This window comes from Cornus florida, unplaced genomic scaffold (assembly GCF_030987335.1).
Source record: "Cornus florida cultivar Cherokee Brave unplaced genomic scaffold, ASM3098733v1 CherokeeBrave_3.0.0_Hap2_Chr10, whole genome shotgun sequence".
NCBI classification, from domain to species: Eukaryota; Viridiplantae; Streptophyta; class Magnoliopsida; order Cornales; family Cornaceae; genus Cornus; species Cornus florida.
In genome coordinates, this window is record NW_026775580.1 from 98,484,140 (window position 1) to 98,502,216 (window position 18,077).

General features: G+C 35.4%; 2 protein-coding genes and 1 long non-coding RNA gene across 3 annotated transcripts; 2 read left to right on the forward strand and 1 right to left on the reverse strand.

Moving 5' to 3' along the window:
* Positions 1–634: 634 nt before the first annotated feature.
* On the forward strand, positions 635–2,100 carry LOC132279376 (uncharacterized). Its single transcript, XR_009471307.1, has 2 exons — positions 635–893; positions 1,798–2,100. It is a non-coding gene; the product is annotated as an uncharacterized LOC132279376 (long non-coding RNA).
* A 2,659-nt stretch (positions 2,101–4,759) lies between these two features.
* LOC132276228 (receptor-like protein EIX1) lies at positions 4,760–8,257 on the forward strand. The gene is made up of 2 exons (XM_059777567.1): positions 4,760–7,825; positions 7,927–8,257. Exon 1 carries the CDS (start codon positions 4,908–4,910, stop codon positions 7,815–7,817), a length of 2,910 nt encoding a protein of 969 aa, XP_059633550.1. The 5' UTR covers positions 4,760–4,907; the 3' UTR covers positions 7,818–7,825; positions 7,927–8,257.
* A 2,308-nt stretch (positions 8,258–10,565) lies between these two features.
* Positions 10,566–15,781, reverse strand: LOC132276229 (proteasome subunit beta type-5). Its single transcript, XM_059777568.1, has 8 exons — positions 15,632–15,781; positions 14,947–15,069; positions 14,705–14,834; positions 12,008–12,114; positions 11,366–11,500; positions 11,181–11,284; positions 10,985–11,085; positions 10,566–10,835 (listed from the first exon to the last, which is right to left on the reverse strand). The coding sequence occupies exons 2-8, from the start codon at positions 15,058–15,060 to the stop codon at positions 10,708–10,710; spliced, it is 819 nt and encodes a 272-aa protein (XP_059633551.1). The 5' UTR covers positions 15,061–15,069; positions 15,632–15,781; the 3' UTR covers positions 10,566–10,707.
* Positions 15,782–18,077: the final 2,296 nt, after the last annotated feature.

The following is an 18,077-nucleotide window of genomic DNA, read 5'->3' on the forward strand; positions in this document are numbered from 1 at the left end:
TATGAGCTGCTGGACATGATAGGGAAAGAAGGGGGTAATTGTGACGATTCACAAAGGAATGCATCCGGCATGGACCCAGCTGGTAGCCTGGTACCACTCTTTTTTTTTATTATTATTATAAAAAAACCCTATAATTTATAAAAATTTATAAATTGCCTCCCCTAGAATTATCTTTTAAAAAAAATTTCTCTAATTCTTTAGTTTTTTTCATTCTTATTCTTCTGCTTCATTTTTTTATTTTTATTTTATAATTCTCTTCAAAATATTACATTCCCTTTATTCCATCGAACTGTGATTTCCTTCAAATTTCTATCATATTTTTTTGTTTTTATTTTCTTCTTTATTTTTTTTCTTCACTCGTTTTTATTATTATAACTGAACAACTGTAATGAGATTTTTTTTAAAAAATTTTTAAAAACAAAACAATGTGAATACCAATTTTAAAAAGCAAAACAATGTAAATACTTGCAATGTTTGTGAGATAAATATATATATATATATATATATATATATATATATATATATTAAAGTTATAAAGTTATTCTTTTTTCTCAAAAGTTGGTGGGCCCACCAACATATTACCACACAAAAGGCCATAAGGCCATTTCACGACTCAACTGTTTCCTAAGCCATTTCACGACTCAACTGTTTCCTCTCTCTCTCTGTCTCTCTGCTGCATCCTTTGACATCTCACTTTGTTTTTTTTCTTTTTGCAATCTCAAAGCTTGATCTAGCTGTAATCTTTTGAATTTTGATAGAACATTGTAAAACAAAGTTGTTGAGCTCGTCGAGGTCATCAATTTGATAGGAGCCAATCATCATTTGGTGCACTCTAAGGAGTTCGAAATTCTAGGGTTCTTGGGCTCAAATTGAGGGTTTTCACTTCCATTGAGGTAGGGGTGTTACAATTTCTTGGCCTTTGGTGAATTTTTTCCCTTAAATTTGATCCTAAGCATGCTAAATTTTAATTACTTAGCTTGTTGTTGTTGTAGTCATGTGTAATTACAATGATAATTGTGTTCCATGTGTTATTTGAGTTCATATACATGTCTATTTTCATTACAGTAAATGAACATGCTTAGTGTTTGATGTGTTATATGTTCCATGATTATTTATTTATTTATTGTCTTAAAGAAAAATGGGTGCTATGGTTATAAATAAATAAAGGAAATGAATGTTTAGAAATTTTCATTAAATTGTGATGATGATGTAAATGGAAATGTGTGAAAACATATAGTTAAATTAATGATTTGAAGTATGAAGCATTCATGCATCCATTGGGAAAGAGAAAGGGGGAAAAATATTTGTTAGAACAAATAAAATTATTTTGGGGAAAATATTTTCTAAAAGTGTTGCGAAAACCGGACGCCTAGGAGGCGCCTAGTGCTCCGTGATGTTGGTGTAATTTAGAAGGGAATGTAGTTGAATTAACTAGGCCGGATGCGATGCCTTAGAGGTGCCTTATGATCGTGGATAGTTAACCAACCTTCCTTTCGTGACGCCATTGAGGTGCCTTGGGTTGGACTACATTAACGGTTTGGTTGTTGAAACGGAATTATTTCGGAAATGGGGAGTGACATTTGCATAACATTGCACTTCATGACATTGTGGTAAATTTGTGATTGGTTGATATTTGTTATATACTTGTTATTGTGGTTGAGAATGTGTATTTTCCGATGGCATGATCCCGTTCACTTTTTATCTATTCATTGTATGGATTCACGGGGACATAAGAAATGTGTCTTAGACACTTCATACTGAGCTTATGCTGACCCCCTTCTTTTTAACATTTTTCAGGATATGAAAAAGAGGTGGCGGACGACGGTCCACCACAGGTTTAGATGATCTTGAAGACCCATTATATTTTGTTATCTTTTGTATTAGACTCTAGTATTTTGTAAATGTAATATTAACTACCTTGTGACACTTTAGTTTAATTAGTATAATGTTATAAGTTATGAACTTTTAAGTTCTTATTACATTTTGGACTGTAAATTGATGTAACTAAAGTATATCTCTTGTTTGGATGAGATAGAGGAACATGACTTCTGTATGTATGTAGCCATTTTGGGAATGTAATATAATATCTGAATTGTGCGTTGGGACAGGATAAGTTAGATTTAAGGCCCAGTGAGACTATTGCATTTATTTTTGTATTTCTACAGGTTATTGAGGGACATTTTCTGCGGAGGTCATGCCGAAATTTTTTTATAGATTTTTATTATTATTTTGGTATTTTTTCGAGTCGTTACAATACTATTTTTTAGAATAAATTAAATATATGTTTTTTAGTGAAATATTGTGCAACAAATTAGTTATGCTTTTGTTTCGGAATAAATTGCACCACAAAGGGGAAAAAAAGTTACTATGTTTATTTAATATGAAATAAAAAATACAAAATAGAACTTTCTGCCCAGAAGACCTAATAATGTCTTGTATTTCATATTTTAAATTTATTTTATAACAATTATTTTTTGAATTACAAAATATTATATGATTTTGAGTACTGTAGCATCTTCAAGTCAATAAAAACTTATTTGTTCGTTTTAATCCGGTATTGTCAAGAATGAGCTTTGTCTGATGTCTCACATTCTTCGGAAAAGAAGTGATTGACACTTATAGACACTGCCCAACATAGACACAATAATAAAATTTTGGTCCCAAAAACAAAAAAAAAAAAAAAACAACAACTTACTTAGATTTGAACAAATTATACATAATTCGCAATATTTTACCTTTATTATTTTAAACTTTCTAAGATATGTGTAATGTTCATTTTACCCTTGATATTTTTAATGTTTTAAAAAGAAAAAAGCTTTTAATGTGAAATATCAATTTTGCCCTCACTTATAAACATTATCCCCTGCCATTCCTCTTTCCACAACCCGTCTAACAAAGTTCGGTAATAATGCAACGACTCCATGAATGGGTTCAAGAAATCTAGTCTTGGTTGGTTGATTCCTTGACGTTCATCACTGTTTTTGGCTTCATCTCCTTCACCGCCAACAACACCTTTTCTATCGCACCGCTTCGAGAATTTTTTTGAAAAGATTGGAATGAAAACCCCATAGTTTGACTTTGATTTGGGATGGAATAAAGGGTCAATTAGAGGTAGAAAATACTGGGTTAGGGTCCAAAACTCGATCACCATATCTCGTGTGTTCAGGCAAATGCTGGTGGTGGTGGTGGTGGTTCAATTATCTTCCGGGATCAGCCAAGATACATGAGCAGAGTCTTGTCGATATGCAGGAGGTAAGCGGACAAGGTCTGAACTCTGAAACATCATGATTAAGGCTGAAAGTGTGTCCATTGGGTGCTGTTATAATTATCAGTGTCTTTTATCCCGCGTTATGCATTGTCAATTAACACATGATTTTAAAAATATTAACAATATTAGCATTACAAAATGCTACTATTGGCTACTATTCTCCCGTCAATTCATTTTAAATGCGAAGAGTCCGTATAGGTCCCCATGTATTTGCTGTTTCTCATGGTTCGAACTCCGTAACCACCTCCTTTAATTAAACCATGAGTGGGTGTTGCCAAAAACCAAATATTAGTTCTTATATTTTTACGCTTCATAAAACATGTAATGGCAGTAGCGAATGATTCATGTTTTACTGGGCAGGTTGTACAACAGCGGACAGAAGCCGTTGCAAGGCTTGGCAACATGTTGAAGCAAGATATCAGGAACATGGAGATCATAACGGCCGAGGATGCGGAGATGACAGATGATGTGAGTTAGAGCCAGTGACACTCTAAATGCCCGAAATACTTTCTGCATTTTTTCAATGATTATTTTCAACCTAACAAAGTAACAACATTAACTAACTATGCTATTAACAGTGGCTTACATTCCTATATTCCCTAACAACAATGTTATTTTAATGATATTGTTGCATTGGTAATTTGCTCTTGTTCCTCTCTCTCACGCAGACACTTGTGTTGTAAAGAGGATATTTCATGCAATTGCTTATTGTTTCAATTTTTTTTTTAGAAGGTAAAGCAATTGACTGATAGAGTGGGGATTCGAACCTAAGCCTTTGGCCACAAGGTGCACAAGCCCTATCACTGGGCTATCACACCACATCCTCGATATTTCATATTCACACCACTGTCGTGGATATTTTTCTTGATTAATTCAAGCTATGAGATATTTGGACCAGAGTGCTGCTAATGTGCTGGTTGTTGGTGGCAAGGAATGCTTGTTGCCAACTAGAGATAGTTTCAGAAATACTGCTTAGGATCTTTTACAATGATCACATCAGAATGAGGAGGGCATATACATCATCTATTGGAGAAAAATACATTGAATTTCAGCAGTTTTCTAAGAAGAAAAACATTGCCGTGGAGAGTTCTTCACTGCTTAATAGAAAGTATGTCCCGCAAGAAATATATTGCTTTGTTGACTGGGACTTGGAAGACTTTAGTTGACTCCAACTCTAAGTCTAAGAGGTTCTACAACTTCTACAATTTGAAAGCGTGTTGGGAATCTTAGTTATCCATCTATCAAATGATAGGAGAACATGGGTGGTTGGTGCAATTATTTCCAATTGAACCCTGGTCCACATGGGAGAAGTAGAATGGAAACTACTGGCAGAACATCGTGCCAAGTTACCACTATCCCTCTCATGGTTCAAATTTTCCACGCTTTCATCACAGACTTGACTTTTAAATGCTGGACCAAACCAGCAAAGTGGAATTGATTGAACTGTCACTAGGTCAAGCTCTTTGTTTTATAAAAGCCAAGTCCTGGTGCACTCTCAAATACAAATACAAATACAAATACAAACGAAAAAATAGTTAGCGTTTCTACATATTCAATATATATATGTATTCAACGCATCTAAGCCTTGATCCTTAAATCACAGAATTACCTTATCCTCGGTGGTTAATTTGAAACAAGAATGACTTGTTGGAGCACCATTCTTCGACTTGTTATTTTTGTTTTTATTCCTTTGTTTTCAAAATTTCTTCTCGTTGGAGCGATTAGTAACAATTCCAGTGTTGCTAGTAGTTTCAAGTTGCGGTGCACTGAATTTGAGAGAGGAGCCCTGCTTGGATTCAAGGAAGGCCTCACAGATCCTTCCGGCCGGCTTTCTTCTTGGGTTGGTGAAGATTGCTGTAAATGGATGGGTGTAGGCTGCAGCAAAAGGACCGGGAATGTTGTGAAGCTTGACCTCAGAATGGATGTTTATGACTTCTCATCATATTTGGGTGGTAAGATAAGTCCTTCTTTGCTTCACTTAAAATTTTTGAAGTACATGGATCTAAGCGGGAATGATTTCCAAGGAATTCCAATTCCAGAATTCATAGGTTCACTTAAGAAGTTGAGGTATCTCAATCTTTCTCAAGCATCTTTTGGTGGAATGATTCCACCCCATCTTGGAAATCTATCAAACCTGCATTATCTTGATGTCTCTGCATATTTCTTTTCTGGAAATAGTTGGGTTTCGGAATTAAACTGGATCTCTGGTCTCCCTTCTTTAAAATACCTCAATATGGATAGTGTGAACCTTAGAAATGCAACAGGTTGGTTGCAAACTGTAAATAGGCTTTCTTCTTTGTTGGAGTTGCACTTGAGCAACTGTGGACTTCAGAACTTGCCTCATTCTCTACCAAATCTCAATTTCACTTCCCTTTCAGTCATTGATCTCTCTTCCAACGGCTTTAACTCTTCGTTACCTGGATGGTTGTTTAATATTAGTACCCTTGTGGATATTAATCTTAGCATCAACAAATTAGGAGGTCCTGTTGGCAATGTTGCATGGGGAAGTCACTGTAACTTGCAGAATGTAGATCTATCTGTTAATTCTATAGTTGGTGATATAGGGAAACTCTTAATCGATTTGTCTGGATGCAGTAATAGCAGCTTGGAGAAGCTGAATTTGATGTCTAATCAACTCAGTGGGCAGTTGCCCAGTTCACTAGGACGCCTTAAGAATTTGAGATCCTTTCTGATAAACGAAAACTTAATCTCAGGTCCAATTCCACAATCCGTTGGAAGGTTGTCATTCTTAAAGGAATTAGATCTTTCATTTAATAAAATGAATGGATCTATCCCAGAAAGCGTTGGAAAACTAACGGAACTAACGAGTTTGCAACTCTATCAGAATTCTTGGAAAGGTGTCCTTTCTCAAAACTTTTTACAGGGTCTCACAAAACTGACACAGTTCTCCATCTCATCTTTGGACAAAAGTTTTGTTTTTGATGTGAGACACGAATGGCTTCCTCCTTTTAGCCTAGAGTCCATCAAAATTAGTAACTATCCGTTGGGTCCTGCGTTTCCTGCATGGCTTGGAACTCAGACACAGCTTTCATCCATAGTCCTCACAAATGTCTCTCTTTCAGGCATAATACCTGATTGGCTTTGGCAGTTATCGCCGCAGATTGAAACACTTGATCTTTCTCACAATCAAATTGGCGGAGTGCTTCCCAATTCATTAGAATTTCCCTATACAGTGGATTTAAGCTTCAACTGCCTAGAGGGTCTAGTTCCCCTCTGGCCTAACGTGAGGTTTCTCTATTTGAAGAACAATTCATTTTCAGGACCAGTCCCATCTAACATGTCATCTTTGCTAGTTCTCGATCTTTCTGAAAACTTCCTGAAGGGCACCATTCCTGCGTCCATGGGTAAATTAAGGGATTTGGTAGCTCTTGATCTTTCAAAAAACCATTTATATGGGAAAATCCCCCATCACTGGGACGACTTGTCAGTTCTTTCAAGCATAGACCTATCCCACAACAATCTATCAGGTACAATTCCTGGCACAATATGTTCACTCCCTTGGCTTGAGTGGTTGAAGTTGAGCAACAATAATCTTTCCGGGAAACTTTCTCTGCCTTTACGAAATTGCACAAGCCTGGAAACCCTTGATCTTGGAGATAATAAATTATCTGGAAGCATGCCAGAGTGGATTGGAGAAAGTCTTTCGTCACTGTCACAACTACGCATGCGGGCCAACATGTTTAGTGGCAAAATTCCAGAACAAATATGTCGTCTTGCTAAGCTTCACATCTTGGATCTTGCGCAAAACAATTTATCAGGAGCCATCCCACCATGTCTGGGCAATTTGAGTGGCTTCAATTCTGTGAACTCGTATAATTTGCTACCATCTGCACTCCGCCTTTATTATACTCCTCAATTGGATGTGACTGTGAAGGGAAGGCAACTTGAATATACCCTTACACTTGAGCTTGTGAAAACCATAGACCTTTCAAGCAATAATTTGAATGGACAAATTCCAAAAGAGATAACAAATCTCTCAAGGTTAGGCTCCTTGAACTTGTCTAGGAACCAACTGACCGGCAACATACCAGAGGGAATTGGAGGCTTACGGCACTTAGAAACTCTTGACCTCTCTAGTAACCATCTTTCTGGTCCAATTCCTCCAAGCATGTCTTCTATGACATTCTTAAACCATTTGAACTTGTCTTATAACAACTTTTCAGGACCAATTCCGTCAACCAACCAGTTCCAAACCCTCAATGATCCATCCATTTATGAAGGTAACCCCGAGCTTTGTGGGGCTCCATTGTCAGCCGAGTGCACCACGCCAAACGATGGAGATGTAGAAGACAATGACGATGAAAAGAAAGGCAAAAATGAAGACGAGATTGATAAGCTCTGGTTCTTCCTTAGCATGGGATTTGGATTCGTTGTGGGATTTTGGGCCATTTTTGGCAGTTTGATTATAAAGAAGTCTTGGAGACATGCCTATTTCAGATTCCTAGATAAAGCTGAAGATTGGATCGTCGTGCTCTTTGCAATTAATGTTGCTCGTTTGCGACGGATGATAGAGATGAGGAGAAGCTAAGGTTTAAGGTAATGGAACGTACAATTTGTTATATTTCCATAGTTGTAGTGTTCTTATTTATTTATTTACTCACTTCCCATTTTGATCCCTCATTGTGCGGTTATTGCAGTGAGTTTGGCTGGTCTGCATAGTATGCTGGGGTTTGAAAGATGCAAATGAATGATGCAGGAAAGTTGGGAAAAATGATTTCTTTTTTTTTTTTGTGCTTTTGTTTTTGATGTTGTTGTCTGTGTGATTGTGACTGCGGTCAATATGGGCTTGTTTGAAGATGCATGCATTGGGGGCGGAAACAGAGATTTGGCAGCAGATATGATAATTGAATTTGTGTTATTTGTTATATAATACTAGGTTGCTTTTGTCATTTACAAAATATAATACATAAGTTGTATTAATTTTCTTCTCCATCAATTAAAATCTTACCATTTATTCGGGGCTGAGAAGCAATGTTTTACATGTATACTGTATACACATTGATCTTGCAAAAGGTGAATTTGAATACAGAACAAAAACCTTTCAGGCAACAATTTCAACACAAAGATACTTGAAGAGACTAAAATTCATCCATATCATATGATATGATGTTCAATAAATCGAAAACCCCACCAACTGACAGAACATATACTGTTACTTGAAGAGATTTTAATTTCACCGTATTTTCCCCAATTTAAAGAATACAGAAGAAAGAAAAAAAAAAAAAAAATAGTACTAGACACCTTACACGTTCAATCTTTTTTATCCTTTTATCTACTAAGATTTCTTGTATACTACAAATTACCATACTACCATATTATTATCTATAGATTATTTGTCCATCATTCACCTATTCCAAACATATCTTTATGTATTCTTCATTTATTCAATATTAATGCAATATATTCCTTTAGTTTCTAACAACAAAATTTAACTTTTTCTTATTGCCTTTGAATTGTAAAATTGTTATATTTATAATTTCTACAAAGATTTTGTGGCCTAGTAGTATCACACGTGTGTTTTTTTATCAATAAATATATATATATATATATACACATTTTATTCTTTTGTCACTATATCAAGTTGCCGTTAATAGAAGAACGATTTGACTATTTTACCCTTGATCTAATTTACTATTGTATCTTTATTTATAGTAGTACTTCATCTATCCAGTCGAATTGACGAGGTAGAGAGATGTAATATCCCGCCCCAATCAAAACGCGCCACGTAATCATCTCTTATGTCTAAAAACTACTACGAATTGGTTATCACCCTTGGCGCCAGAAAATGATCTCTTTCGAGCCATAAAGCATTAGGGTTTTGGATTGATGATGCAGTGGACGGATGGGCATCTTCTAGATGAAGAAGAAGAAGATGAAAATATTTAAGTGGAAGGTGTATCATGTATGTGGTCTTTTGCACAAATCAGCTCACTCGGAACAACATTCTTGTATCCTAAAACCAATTCTTCTTTTTTCTATACCACGCGCAAATTCAAGATTCAAAGTTTCAGTAATTTACTTGTCTACCTTTATCCTCTTGATTTGGGTTGTATCTTTCAAGTTCTAAATCAAAGTTTCAGATCTGATAAAGAGAGAGAAGGAAAGAAAAATAGAACGGGGTACTATATAATCTAATATTTTAGGTCAATGGAAGAAGTTTTGAGTAATCATTATTTTTTACTTGTTCGATGGACAATGATTTCGAATTAATTAACTTATCACCGTGGAGTGGAAGGTCATAACACAGTATCTTCACATTAATACAAAAATTGTAAAACTATACTTCATTATTACTGAAAGTGATTTATTTATAGTACATATTTGCATATTAAATGAAAAATTATTATATGATTCCGGCCAATCACAACCTAATTTTACTTCCATGGTTCAATTCTAGCGTTAGTTTCGAATTGTTGTGCACTGAATTAGAGAGAGAGAAGCCCTCCTTGGATTCAAAGAAGGCCTCACAGATCCTTCCGGTCAGCTTTCTTCTGGCTTGGCGAAATCTCAACAGGAATGCATCAACAAAACTACACTCCCCTATAGATCGTCCCGGCATGAATTTTGTCAATAGATTCCTAACTCACTCCTCTTCCTATTGACCTCAATTAGCTCCGACCTTTTCCACCGACTAAGGGGACGACCGGGCCTAGAAAAAGACGGAGTAATTTCAGGACTCTTAACGAAGCCTGAATTGAATCTAATTGAACTAGTTTCTTATAGCAAGCATGTGGCGGTATCCCCTCTACTTTAAAAAGGGAAGGTGGAGGGTTTAAATCTATCCAAGATCATTGTCAGAGAGTTAGTTGCTGGAGAAAAAAATTTATTGCTTATACTAAGTTAGAATAACTATACAAGTACTTATTTACTGAAAAAACTATGCAAGTACTTGGAGTATGAATCACTTAAACAAAGGTTCCCAGCTATACTAGGCATAATTATATGATATTTTGCGCTATACTTGCTGGTTGCTATCCAGGATCTAAGACTAAGTAAATGATTGTGCGGAATGGTTTGATGCTGAGAAAGATTTTGTGATCTCTAACTAGCCATTTCTCCTGGATTGAGAAACATTAACCCTACAATCACAAAATCAAGTCCCTGTCTCTTCCTGGGTATTTCCCAGGTCTTTGAGTAAGTGGCATATTGGAATAACTAAATTGAGAGGAAATCTCATGGAAGAAGGATTAGGGTTAGAGTTCCCAGACATATTTCAAGCACAACAGGACCCACAAATATTGTAACCACCATTAAAAACTACACAGCAAGATTAAACTGCCTCTAAATAAAGATAGCATAAACTTGAAGGTGAAAATCACAGGAAAACAGCTGTAAACTTGTCCAGGTCTGTTAAGTAATTGTTATAGGATCAATACACATTAATTGGACATAAGGAGACCAACCCAGCAACTCTCACCTCAAGCCCCTGATACTTCACTCATCTCCTGTTCCACCGTTGTTGGTTCGACTGGATAATACATGTAATGAAGTTCCCCAACATCGTCACCAGATAGCTTCTTCCATCCATTTGGTCCCACATAATAAACTGATAACAAACCAAAACCAGAAGTCAAGGACAAATCCATAATGCAGGTACACGCAGTTTGCGCGTGCGTGTGGGCACAGAAACACGCACGCACATGCCACCGCGTGGGGTGGTGGGGAGAAAGAGGGAGAGAGAGAGAGAGAGAGTACCGCTAGCAACACCACCACTGGCTCCATCTCGGAACGTTGCATGATAAATGGAACGCCTAGCCAACTCTGCAGCTTCTTCAATCGACATATCATGACGGTACCTACCAAATTCACAAATGCAACATGACACGTTTAACAATCTATAGAAAACAGCATATATGAGAATAATAATATAAGAAGTTGGGAAGGAACACACCCGTTATCTAATACACCATAAGCATACGGTGAACCAGATCCCACAGAAAATCTGGTTCCTTTTAATCTTCCTCCTTCACTGTCCACATAATAAAGCCCAGGACCCTACAAGCCACAATGTAAGAGCCTCACAAGAATGGAATTGATGCAGGACATACTCAAACTACAATATTCAATTGTCATTACCGTTTCATCCCATCCAGCAATCATGGTCCCAACGGACAAACCCATTCCACGGTAAGAATACAGAATGTTCGCCAGAAGCTTTGAAGCTCCAGCAACTGATATTCTTCGCTTGTTTGCCAGTTCATGCAATCGACACTGAAATATAAGCACTAGGAAAATTACTCAAAAGGGTTCAGAATTTACGAAACAGAAAACACAAACAGATCAATCCAAACAAAAAGAATGCAATGAAGTGATGAACTAACAAAATAATAAGATTATCAGACCAACAGAAAGAATGGGGTGGAGGTGGTCCTTTATTTTACTTTCTTGCTTGACCCATGTTTTTATACATAGAGGGAAGTAGAACTCTATGCATCAGAACCAAACCCCTTCTTTGCTAGTCATCAAGGATAACAGTTTTTATTTTCTTTCTTCTTCGTTTCCTTTTTTTTTTTTTTCTTTCTTTTGGCTAACATAAATATATATATATATATATAATAACAAATGAAATCTAAAACTTTTTTATGCAAGAACTTTCTTAAACACATTAAATTCTAAATTATATACAATATCTGCAACATGCACACATAGACCATAATAGATGCCACCCTAATTCATATTTAACATAAAGTGACGGATCTGAAGGCAAAAGTGAATCACCTTAATGCCCAAATTTCTGTGCCAGAACTGGCAGTCAGCAGCTCCCCCAGCCATTGTTCCTAGCATGTACGGGTTGATCTCAATAATTTTCTTCACAGACTGTGATGCTGTAAAAATAACAATACTAATTGTAAAATGCACTTTAAACAACCCAAATGCAACGAAAACAGACACTAAAATATAAAATGTCATATGGTCCTCTTAGCATGCAAAAATTGATCTCGGTTATTTCCTTCACAGATTGTGATTGTGTAAAAATTGCAATGACAATTGTAATACGCTCTTTAAAAACACAAATACAATGAAAACAAACACTATGATAACATAAAATGCATGTAAAAAAATGTTTAATGGATATTACATAGTCCTTCTTACATTAGAAATCCAAGTTTCTAATTGTAACCACATTTATGAAATAAAAACCATAACCAAACTCACAGTTCTCTAATTGAACAGTTCATAGTATTTTGATTACTGTAAATTAAAAATAAAAGAAAACCAAGTAAAATATAATAAATAGTATTCGGTGAAATAATGTCAATATTTTTTTTATTTTCTTGATAAGTATGAAATAATGGCACTATAAACACATGCTATTGTCATGCATCATACAATTCATGAGAGTTCTAAAAAGTGTTTTTGAGGCAAACCTTGAGATGAGGTAGAAGGAAATGTTTTGAAGAAAATTTTTAGGCGAGCCTCCCATGAAGCATATGCTTTATTAGGTTACTCATGCCCAAGTGTCAGAATTTTTCATGCGACAAAATTAGGCCATGAAGCAACTTGACTCCAAATTCAAGCCAGTCATAAATCATAATCACTAAAATTTCTTGAATCACAAAGTGCCAACAAGAAGAAACCTTACCCAAGGGCCTGCCATACCAAATGCCATCTGGAGGCAATGGTTTTAAAATTCAACATCATTCATGGTAATGGTCAATGATGGCAATGTGACAGTAGCATGAGTATTAGTTAAAGTGTAACAAGAATCAGCTACGTGAAATAGTTATCTTCTTTAACAACCTGTAGAGTCTGTGTCTATTTTTTTAGTGTATTTTTGTAAATTTTATAATATCTAAGCACAAAATTGGTTATTGCTATCAATATATAATTCAAGCTACTAAAAAATTACCCCTTACATCCCAAAAAATAAATCTCTACTAGAAATTTTAATTTTTTTAAGGACTCAATCAATACATTCAACTCGAGCAATAACAAAAAAATTCCTAAAGTAACCTCCGTTAGCATTAGCTAATGCATTCACGTCATTCAAAAAGAGTAGTTCTGGAAACACAACACTGTATATTTCAACTTTTCAAAGAAGATATATATTATGAGACATTCAAGAAAGAAACCATCTTTTGGGTCAGGGGAGTGCTTTCTACAATTAGCCAATTTAGTGGTTATTTTTAAGTTATTGTTAGCAGAAACCACTTTTCCTGCTTGATATCTTCACTTAGATTTCGTCAAGACTCATAAAATCATATATGTAACAAGATATAGTAAAATAATCTTTCCATGGTGCAGCTGCAATTTTGGAAAGTTTCTCTGTTATCTGCCCCTACGAACTTCGCATCCTAATGTGAGACAGTGGAAGTTAGTAACCCATGAGACCTAACAAACTAGTTAAAGAACACCTTAGTCACATCTGAAGCATTAGCAGCCTTATTGCAAAAAACAAAGTGAGTTCTTTTGGAAAAACTATTTACTAATAACTAAGAATAATGTCATGTAGCGGTCTTGGGCAACCTAAGGAAAACAATCCCATATTAACATATCCTTCAACAATGTTGGTGTAAATGTGAAAAAAAGAAAATTAAAAAAAAAAAAACAAACAATGTTGGTGTAAGTAAAAGGGTGTAAAAGCCAATAGTTTTCTTCCTAACTTCCCCCAACTAACAAGTGTAAAACCGTGAAGAAATTTAAGTAATATTCCATTTTAAGGACACCATTCGACACGAGGACATTGGAGATAATGATAGGCTATGAACCACAGTCGATGTACACCTATTTTAGATGTAGGAATAATCGCAAGGCTTCCAAGGACATATACTTAAGGTTGTTTTTGTATTTTCAAATTTTTATAATCGCAAGGCTTCCAATGACAGTGCAGATTTGTAGTATTTTCATCCTCTATGAAATCTCTTTCTTTGTTGTCACCTTCCCTCCTTCTTCTCTTTCTATTCTCACTCTCTTACGTTGATTGGCATCAGAGTTCACAACATTCTGCATCAATATGCCAGAAAGCCATTGAAAAATCACCAAGTATTAGAGCAGAACGAACTCACATTTGGAAAGAAGGGGGCTGGCGAGAAAGCTCATTACTAAAACATCCTTTTGAAGTGTAATATATAACACAAATTGGTTCTAGATGATTTATATTGTAACTATAAAGAATCATCTATAAGTCTCTACTGATTGACATTTAGAAATAATAAATAGCATCTAGACTACTTACCTATTAAAACACATACAAGAGAACAATAAATGCGAGGCTCCAGGTTAATGTTAATAATTAAAAAATAAATAAAAAATAAGGGTCTACAAGAAAAGTGGTATTTTATCATATGATGCATTGTGACAATGGGAAAGAAAAAGGCCCAAATTGAATTATTCATTGAATAATTGATCAAACTACACATTCGTATATTCCACAAAACAAAGTGAGAACTAAGTAAGAGAAGACAAATTGCATACAGATATAGCCTCCCATGCTTGCACGGGAATCCGCTGCCACCATGACTCCCTCCTTAAATATGAAAGCGAGAGTCGTTGTCCCCTTTGCTGGCTTAACCATTTGTACAGCTTCTTTCTGGAAGTCATCAAACTAAAACAGAAAAAAGTATATTAAAAAAATAATAGAACATGATATATCCTCCCCTTGGGATTATTGAACCCCCTACACCCACTATACACATACCACATATATTCAAACTTACGTCGGTAGTATTAGGAATCTCGAATGTTGGTGCAGTTGAAAACCCATCGAACAGCTTGGTGCTAGCCCCAAAGAGTGGGGCAGCCAATTCAAGCCCACTAAAGTCAAGCTTCATGCTTAGTGCCTGAAACAAGAGAGAACACTACAGCTAATCAGGTTTCTTCTTTCTTGGCCAAGGAAGATACCAAGTCTCTGAACCTTGTCCAAATAGTTGAAGTACAAATAGACTACAAAAACCCAAACAGGCTTGCAAGAATTGGTAATCAGGTTTCTTCTTTCATTTAACCAGAAAGCATATAGTTCATCAAAGCGAATAACATGTATATTAAATATACCCATTACACCAAAGATTAAAAAAGATATATTAAAAATTGAAACAAAATCGTAAGTATAAGACTCCTTTCTGCTTCCCTAGTTTCTCGAATCAGAGGAATATGCAAATTTCCCAGCAATTGAGTCAATCGATCGTGACTTCTCGAGAATTCATCGAGAAACCCTAGAAACTAAAACCATTGTTTGTTTTTGTTTTCAACGAATGCAAATAAATAATTATGACAATAATGATAGTGTAAAAGAAACTAGATCCAATAGAGGTTGGGTATAAACCCAATTGAGTAATTGATTGCAGTCAACCATAATAATTTATCACGAGATTGAAAGGATTGAGGATGAGTTAAAGGGCGTACCTCTTCGTAGATGAAAGATGATGAACACGAGCGCTCTGATTTTGAGAAAAGACTTACTCCGTATAAAACCTCGACAAGTTTTAAAGTTTTCTTGCGCCACACACCTAGAGAGAAGAGTGTCGCCGATCACCCGCGTTTGACAAAAAAAAAAAAAAAAAAAAAAAAAAAAAAGGAGAAAATAAGTATCACCCACGTTACAAAAATTTGCTCCGTTTTTTACTCACACTCCAAAAGTTAATTAACATGTGTGTCAGACCACTTTTTACATGTAAAAAGATATTTTTACCCTTTGACTTTGGTTTGACCCATTTAATTATTTCTTTAATGATTGAAATAACATATTTACCATCATTCAGATGACATATTTACCCTTCTTTGCCATTGAAATCAACTAACCGCTTCAGTCATCGTATATCTTGGCTCCAAAAGTAATTAGTGGCTGAACAAGTTGCCTTGGCTCAAAAAGTAACCGTTGCAATTAAATGATTCCAAAGTAGCCGTTGGTAGTTGCATTATAAATACACACTGCACTTCTTCATACATGCGTAAACTGCTTGCACTTCATACATACTTGAAGGCTCCAAAGAAAGGAATAAGGTGTGCGTTTGGTAAGAAATTTTTTGTGAAATTGTACTTTTGTTTGTAACCTGTAATTACAATTTTTTTTTTACAAGTAATTCCTTTATAATTGTTTGCTGATTTGAACCTCATAAATGTGGAAAAAAAAAAATGTATGTAAATTTGAGGGTGATATTTGAAAAATATTTTTAACCTGTAATTACAAATTATATTTTTGAATATGTAATTGCCAATGCCAATATTTTTTAACCTGTAACATGTATATTTTCAAGTAAATAGGGGCAATCAAGTGTGTGTTGCCAATGTTCAGAACTAAAATATGTTCATGTGGAAGAAGAGCAGCATTGAGGGTATCTCATTCAGACAAAAATCCTGGAAGACACTTCTACAATTGTTATAATGGAAGATGTGCATACTTCAAATGGTTGAGTCCTGAGGATGTACTTGCACCTGATGTTATTACTAATGTGAATGCTGCTAATGTCAATGATGGAATCAGGAATGACATTATAGATGGTTTAATGTCTTTGATGAGGTCAATTGTGTATGCAAGCATGGGCATTTGTATTATAGCTGTCCTAACAATGTTCATTGCCTTTCTATCTAAATAAAATAATTAGTGTTCTATTATAATCAATATATAGTAATGCAACACAACTACAATATCAAAGCATGCATACAGCCTTTAACTAAGTCAAAACCATTTTTCACAACAAAATATAATCCATCAAATATCACAAACTTTAAAAGCCAAAAAATACATCCCTTCAAATCCATTACCAACAGCCACATAGCTAAGTTTAAATATCTCTTCAAATTCATTACAAAACTTTCAAAATAACCAAAAAGGTATTCCCCATTGCATATCATTACTTGCATAACCCAAAAGTATCCCTCATATCTACTTGCATAACCCAAAAAACTGTGCTGTGTGTGAAATTTAGCCTGTGCAAAAAATTATGTTGGCACTGTGCAAAAAGTCATGTTTACCATAAACTATGTCCTAATTCCTGTTGTAGGAGGTAAAGTGGTGCAACATGGAGTCTAAATGCCTTATGTTGCTCTTGCTGGTTCCATAAATATTGAAGTTGAACCCTGAATAACAAGGACATAAATATAAACATAAACTGAAATGCACAAAACTTTATAAATTATTTTGTTAAATGAATAATCTCAGACAAATATGAATAATATACCTGAGTGTCTTGTGCTGTTGGTGGTACTGCTACTGTTTCTGTTGCCCTATTTGTTGAATCCTGAAATGAAAACAAAGCTTCATAATTTATACCTATACCTGTTAAAATGAATAATATCAGACATATATGAATTATATACCTGAGTGCCTTGTGTTATTGGTGTTGTTGCTGCTGTTTCTGCTGCCATACTTCTTGAACCCTGAAATGAAAACAAAAGTTCACAATATAAATATAAACTGAAATAAAAAAAGTTTTACAATATAAATCAAAACCTTAAGAGATGAATTAAATACCTGAGAACCTTGTGCTGCTGCTCCAATCCTTCTTGATCTTCTTGGTACACTTTTCCTCCTCCTTACTGCTGGGGCTGTTGATGATGATGGGCCTGTTGTTGCATTTGCTTTTGTTGCTTTCACTTGTGCTGCAGTAGGAGCCTTTTCACATCCCCTCTTGTTGTGTCCAAACACACCACATATGCTGCAAGTGATAACACTTGACCTTCTAGTTGCTTCTGGTTCACCAACTTCCCTCTTTCTTTTCACTCTAGGTCTGTCTATTGGTCTTTTGAGAACTGGTGGCTCCAATGGTGCTTTGTCAACCTCAGTCCACATAGTGTCATGGTGCAGTGGGTGTATAAAAGTACTGTAAGTATTTGCATATGTATTCTTACT